The 6875-nt window shown below is 53.4% G+C and overlaps 1 protein-coding gene across 1 annotated transcript in view; it reads right to left on the bottom strand.

Annotated features, from left to right (window-relative positions):
* The window catches only part of LOC129391456 (calpain-12-like), a 9005-nt gene extending 2746 nt beyond the window's left edge, over positions 1-6259 (bottom strand). The window contains 7 exon segments of the mRNA XM_055079265.1: positions 816-912; positions 914-982; positions 1861-1994; positions 2179-2229; positions 2231-2298; positions 2481-2550; positions 2848-6259. Of these exon segments, the coding sequence (XP_054935240.1) occupies positions 816-912; positions 914-982; positions 1861-1994; positions 2179-2229; positions 2231-2298; positions 2481-2550; positions 2848-3084 (726 nt within the window). The 5' untranslated portion in view covers positions 3085-6259.
* Between the last annotated feature and the right edge of the window lie 616 nt (positions 6260-6875).

Below are 6875 nucleotides of genomic sequence, written 5' to 3'. Positions count from 1 at the left end.
CGAGCCACAACTACTGAAGCCCGTGCGCCTAGAGCCCGTGCTCCGCAACAAGAGAAACCACCGCAATGAGAAGCCCGTGCACCACAACAAAGAGCAGCCTCTGCTCACCGCAACTAGAGAAAGCCCGCGCGCGCAGCAACGAAGACCCAACACAGCCAAAAATAAAAAATATAAATAAATAAATAAACTTATCTTTAAAAAATTTACTAAAAAAATAAATAAATAAAGAGGACATAGAGACACCGGGACAAAGAAAGATACAGAACAGAGAGGAAAAGATGTGGAGAAACGCAAAAGACACTCAGTAACTGAGTAAAGGATTAAATAAATGAATGAATGAATGAGTTAGACTGACTCAGTGAATGAATATGTGATTGGGTCACAGATGGACATATGACCCAACCTGAGCCCGTGAAAAATCAGTCCTGAGACTTTTGTTGAAATTCTCAGAAAGAGGCACTTTTTTTTTTTTCACACACACACATCCCCCGGGGGCAGTAGGAGGAACCTGCAGCTGTGGGGCCCACTTTTGTGCCCATGAGAGGAAAGCCTGCCTGTGAGTGAATCTAACCCAGAAGCAAGAATAGAAAAACACATTCACAACAGCCACTAAGCACCTGGATCCAGCTGTGCCTGAAGCTTAATTAGTCACGAGAGCAAATAAATGTCCTTTTGACTTGCTGGCATTAGATTTGTGAGAGACAATAAGCCAACAGTGAAAGCAGAGGGGAGAAAGACACAGGACACCTCCCCTGTCTAGCTGTGACTGCACTCTGGTCCTGGCGGGGGTCTTCATGGGAGTCTGACTCTCTCACCAGGGCAGTGGCTCCCACGAGGGACTCCTTGGTCAGGGCATGGAGCAGGGTAGAGAAGAGGCCTGGAGTGTCCTGCCTCAGGTAGAGCGCCTCACCCACCGCCTGTGAAGTCCACGAAAGCCTCATTCATGTGGCCGCCTTGCATCACCTCATAGGAGCCATGGAGCCTGTGGGAGCAGGTCTGGGGTGGGGTGTCTGAGGCATGGGCGAGTATCTGGGGCAACCATGGGAATGTGGGGGGCCTCTGTCTCAGGCTGTGAGGTCCCAAGGGCTACCCCCCAAATTTGCAGACTCTTAAGGAGGGTGCACTTGGGAAGCCCTGGGAAATTTGGCTGGTGGCTCCTGGGGCCACCAGGACTGCGTGATTTGGGGGTCACAGAAGAGCTCTGAAAGAATTCTGGGCATCCTGGGGGCTGTGTCTGACACTTAGAGTCTGTGGGAGATGTCTGCTTTGGGGGGTGAGCCCTATGGGGTTTGACAGGGATTTCAGAGCCGCGGAATGGGGAAAGGCGAAGATTTAAGGGTCCCCGGGATTACACCCAATATTTTGGAGGTGTCTTGGGTTTCTCAAGGGATCAGAAGAGACTGTCTGAGATTACAGGTCCCCCAAGGGGATTGTTTAGATTTGGTGACTCTGGGGCCTGATACGAGATTTCAGTCTCCTTCAGAATTAAGAGTGTTCAGTGGGTATCGAGGAATATTTTGTGTGAAATATCAATGGAGGGGGACTTCCCTGGTGGTCCAGTGGTTAAGACTCTGTGCTCCCAACGCAGGGGGCGCGGGTTCAATCCCTGGTCAGGGAACTAAGATCCCGCATGCCACAAGGCACGGTCCCCCCCAAAAAAATATATCAGGGAGGTGTTTATGATTTGGAGGTCCTCAGGCGATGGTATGACATGAGGGTCCTGTGGGCTGTACCTTGGTTTGAGATCTTTGGCGGGGTGTCTAGAGGATCCCAGAAGTCGGGGAGCTCCAGGCATCCCCTGTGGCTTGGGGCCTGCTGGCTGGGACTTGGGGCTGCCACTGGCGGAGGCGGGGTCCTTACTCGGCGTAGGCCTTTTCCAGGAGTGGGTCCCAGAACTCGTTCCGCTGATCCGAGCGCACGAACATCAGTTTCCCCTCACGCACAGGCAGCCTGTCGTCCACCACGACGTCCACCCAGCAGCCACACTGCCAGAGCTGGTGGGAGAAGGGGAGGGGCCTGGGCTCGGCTTCCCACCTCCAACCCTGCTGGGCCCCAACCTCTGACGCTTGACCCTGCTGTACCAGTCCGGGAATTACAGCCCCAAGGGGACAGTGTCAACTATGAAATCCACGTCACCCTGGGGGAAACTGAGGCATGAACAGAGGAACCGAGCTTTACCTGGAAGTGGAAGACGCCTGCGTAGCCATCTTGGAAGCCCTGTCCCGGGGGGGACCACCTGGGACAGGAGTCGTGGGTACAGACTGATGGAGGCAGCGGCTGCAAGAAACCAGCAGTTACCTGGCAGGAAAGGCTGGGATTGGGGGAGGGTGGAAAGAGGGAGACCGAGGCACTAGGAGAGGAGAGCCTGAGAGGGAGAGGGAGGGGCAGGGACAGGGAACGGGGAGGCTGAGGGCGGAGCTGTCAGGGTCCCACTGCAACCTGCCAGATCTGGGGGCTCAGCATGGGTTCAGTGGTCTCACCCAGACTCACCTGACACACGTCTGTTCGGCTCATGTCCTCACAGATGAACTGGGGCTCAGCGCAAAACTCCTGGGGGAGATGGGGGAATCCAGACCTCAGCCAGGAAGGGGAGGGAAGGAGCAGCTGGGGGGTCAGATGCCCGGCCCCCTCCTGCCCTCGCGGCTCTGGAGTAACGAGGGCCTCCAACCCCATGAGAGGCTTGTAAAACCTGTGGGCGGCGTTTGGCTTCCCTGGGCCTCCCCTGACCCAGGATTGCTGAACCTGCTCTGAGCTGGTCCCACAGTGACACCTCCGCCCTCAGACCAGGAGCCCAGCCCCCAGCCTCCTTCCTCAGACCCGGGAGCCCAACCCGCATCCACACGTTACATGGGGCCTCTTCCATTCCACCCCTTTGGCCTTCCCCGAGTCAGGCCCCAGCTGGTCATAGCCAAGGGCATCAGGGCCAGCAGGGAAGTATGGATCTTGGAACAGGATCCCCTCATCCAGGCAGGCTGCTCGGATTGCTCTGTAGTTGTGGCCCCGAAAGGGCTTTGGGCCCTTGGTTCCAGGCCCTGCCTCCTCGTTCACCAGCTGGATGGTGACTCTCCTGCTGCCACACGCCATCCGGACACTGTGGGCTCACAGGCCGGCTCCAGGCCCTTTAACCTCCTGAGTCATGGGGGTGGGGCCTCCCCTCCATCTGAGCCCAGATGGGGGTCTTTAGGCAGAGAGGAACCTTCCCTCGTTAATACTAATTGATGGTTTGGGGTGCCGGGGAGCAAGGACGCCTCTTCAGTGTTTTCCGCTTCAGGGCGTGGGGCCTTCAGTTGTGGCCAGGGTAGCAGCTTAATGGGCTTGGCCAGCAGCAGGAGGGAAGGTGGGCAGAGCTGAAGGAGGACCAGCTGCTGCTGTGGGAGTGCCTAGAAGGAGGTCAGCGTGGTGGCGTCGGGGTCCTTACTTGGCGTAGGCCTTTTCCAGGAGTGGGTCCCAGAACTCGTTCCGCTGATCCGAGCGCACGAACATCAGCTTCCCCTCACGCACAGGCAGCCTGTCGTCCACCACGACGTCCACCCAGCAGCCAAACTGCCAGAGCTGGTGGGAGAAGGGGAGGGGCCTGGGCTCAGCTTCCAGGCCAATGCATATCTGCATCTCTGCATCGGTGAGCGGTGCATCTCTGCCAGCTTGTCCCTGCAGGCCTCCCCTCTGTGGGGCTGAGGAGGGCAGGGATGGGGAGAGAGGCGTGTTTTTTTTTTTTTTTTTTTAGTGCCTTTGATCTGCCTTTTTTACAGCCTGCTTTATCCTGGAGGGAGTCATCTTTACTGCCGTATCTCTCGCTCTCTGTCTCTCCATCTGACAGTTTCTCTCTCTGCCTGCCGTTGTTATCTCTCTTCTCTATCTTGACCTCACTGTCTCTGTCCATCTCTCTCTCGTCTCCTTTTGTCTTTCTCCATTTTTTGTTTATCTGTATCTGTGTCTCTCTCTGTATCTCCCGCTGTCTCCATCTCTCTCTCTCTCTCTCTCTTTTTTATTTATTTTTTGACCATGCTGCGCAGCATGTGGGATCTAGTTCCCTGACCAGGGATTGAATCCGGGCCCCCTGCATTGGAAGCGTGGAGTCTTAACCACTAGACCACCTGGGAAGTCCCTCCATCCCTCTCTTTATATCTCTTCCTGTGTCTCTTTTTCTCTCTGTGTCTGTCTGGTGGATGCCTCGCTGTCTGTCCCTCTCCATTTTTCTCCCTGTCCCTGTAACTCCTCAGTCACCCAAAGTGGGACCCCCATCTCTCCCCTCCCTGACAAGGCAGACCTCAGCCTGGTCACCCCAGGCAGAGCTGACCATGGAGGGGCTGCTCTGCACCTACCTGTCCTGGGCTGGGGCAAGGCCCACCGGTGACTATGACACCCCATCCTGCCCACCTGTGGCTCAGGGTTCGGTAGACGAGGATTTCCCCAAAAGGATGCTGGAGCTGATTCTGGTGGTGGAGCAACTGGAAGAAGGACCTTGGTTCTTGTCTTCTTTGAAGAAAGAATTCAGCAAAGAGACAAAGATTATGAAAAAGATAAAAGTGTTTATTAGAAGCAAAGGACACGTGGCAGAGCAACAGAGGTCGCACACAATAGGGGCAGCTTAGGTTGCTTTTATAGGGGCACTTTTCCGGGTTGTTTTTCTGACCAATCATCTCCGTATTTGGTCCTGGTGTGGGCGCCCATCTCTCAGGCAAGATGGATTCCAGCTGGCATCTTCTCCCTCCTTCTGTCCTTCCCCTAGACTGAGGGCCTTCTGTGCGCATGTGTTGGGCTGGGAAATCCACAAGAATGCGCCCAATCAGGGCCCAGTGCTCCCGCTGGTATCCCATCTCAAAGCATCAGCAGGAGACCAGCTGCAACTGCTCACCAGGGCCCTATCTATTTCCTACCTCAAATCCCTCCTGAGAGATGTGGACCCAAAAACATCTTATTGGGAGGATGAAGGGCAATGGTTCATCTTCTGTAGCTTCTTCAGGCTGACATTGGGTTCATAGACCCACCCTACCTAATTGGGGCCACGGAACTCTTACCTTGCCTTGTTAGGGGCCCCAGGGCAACTTCTGCTGTTATTCCGGCAGGACTGGTTTCAGGGAGTGGATGGAATCCCTGCATCACCATCATCTTGAATTGCTGTAACCTGGAAAAAGCAAACTTAACAAGTAGATTAAAAAGGCAAGAGCTGAAGATCAGCCTTCGAGCAGGCCCTTGCTCTTCCCGTTGATCTGCCTTAGCCAGGGTCAAGAAACAGGGCTGCCCTAGGCCCACCCTTAAACCTAATATAGCCCCAAGGGAGCCCAGAAGGTCTCTCCCGAGCAGTAGGGTAGGACACTCAGGAACAACTAGAAAGATCTAGGTAAGATCAACTATGTAAGATCAAACACTGTTCAAACTGGCAAGCGAGAGGCCCAGGGAAGTAATGCGTTCAAGGCTTTCTGTCAACACCAGTTACTGTGCAACTTTTAGAGGAAAGAGGCCCAGCATGAGAAATCAAGACAGAATAAGTGGCTCCCGTAGCAATTTTAAAGATCGATCTTCTTACCTGGCACATCAAGGACCACCTGGGGCTCCTCGACAGAGATAGACAGCTTGTGGGGGGCATGGGGGAGCAGCCAGAATCCCCGAGACCGCCTCAGTTGTCCAGCATGGCCATCAGCATCAGGAGCTTCCTTTCCCCTTCAGGGCTGAGGGCACGCCCACCTCCAGACACCCGTCTCTTTGCAGACTGGGCATGGCCTGGGGGCGCTCCTGGCATTTACAGGCCCAGTGGCCAGTTGACTTATATTTGAAGCATTCCCTCTTGTTGGTTTTACCTCGAGACTGATGGTTGAAACTCCTTGTCCCCTTCGGGTTGCCCTGAGGTTGCCAGGCATGGCTGACAGCAACTGTTACCTGTTTAGCTTGAGCCTTGGCCTGCCTTTTCTCACATTGAGTTCTTTCCTCCTCCTGAATTTGATCTCGATTATTAAATACCCCAAAGGTCACCTCTAAGCGTTGGTGCATAGGGGTTTGTGGGCCTAATTGTAACTTTTGGAGTTGTCACCTAATATCTGGGGCAGACTGACAAAATGTTGTCCCAGCAGAGCTTGACCCTCCGGAGTGGAGGGGTCTATGTTAGTAAATTTTCTAAAAGCCTCCACAAGCCGTCCCTGAAAGAGAGTTGGGTTTTCTTCTTCCTCTTGAGTCACTTCCCTGAACTTTTCATAGTTATCTGGCTTTCTGATGCACTTTCTTATTCCTTCTTTTTTTTTTTTTTTTTATATTTTTTATTCTCTTTATTCTTTTTTTTTTTCTTTTTGGCTACATTGGGTCTTCGTTGCTGCATACGGGCTTTTTTTTTTTTTTTTTAATATTTATTTATTTATTTGTCTGCGCTGGGTCTTAGCTGTGGCACGCGGGATCTAGTTCCCTGACCAGGGATCGAACCCGCTCCCCCTGCATTGGGAGCACGGAGTCTTAACCACTGGACCACCAGGGAAGTCTCCCTCATTCCTTCTAATAGGCATTGGACCATGTGGTTCCTGGCCTTCATTCCCCCCCAGGGAATTATAATCCCAAGTGGGCTCCTGATTTGGGACGGCGTCCTCACCCACATCATAAATGTGAGGTTGGTCCCTGGTGAGCTGATCAGTGTGCCCTTGGACTGCTGTCTAAATCCTGTGTTTTTCCTCATGGGTACAGCTGGTAGATAGTACTATTTGGACATCCTTCCAAGTTAAATCAAAGTCCAGGGTTAGGGGTTGACATCCTTCAGTAAACCTACTAGGGTCTTCAGAAAATCATCCCCTCCTTTGTTCGCATTGGGCTAAGTCAGAAGAAGGGCACGTGTACTCTGATTGTGCCTTCGCCATCTGCCACTTCTCTAAGAGGGCATATTCTCCCTGATCCTG

This window comes from Physeter macrocephalus, chromosome 17 (genome assembly GCF_002837175.3).
Source record: "Physeter macrocephalus isolate SW-GA chromosome 17, ASM283717v5, whole genome shotgun sequence".
Lineage (NCBI taxonomy): Eukaryota > Metazoa > Chordata > Mammalia > Artiodactyla > Physeteridae > Physeter > Physeter macrocephalus.
This window is presented reverse-complemented; position numbering and strand designations above follow the sequence as displayed.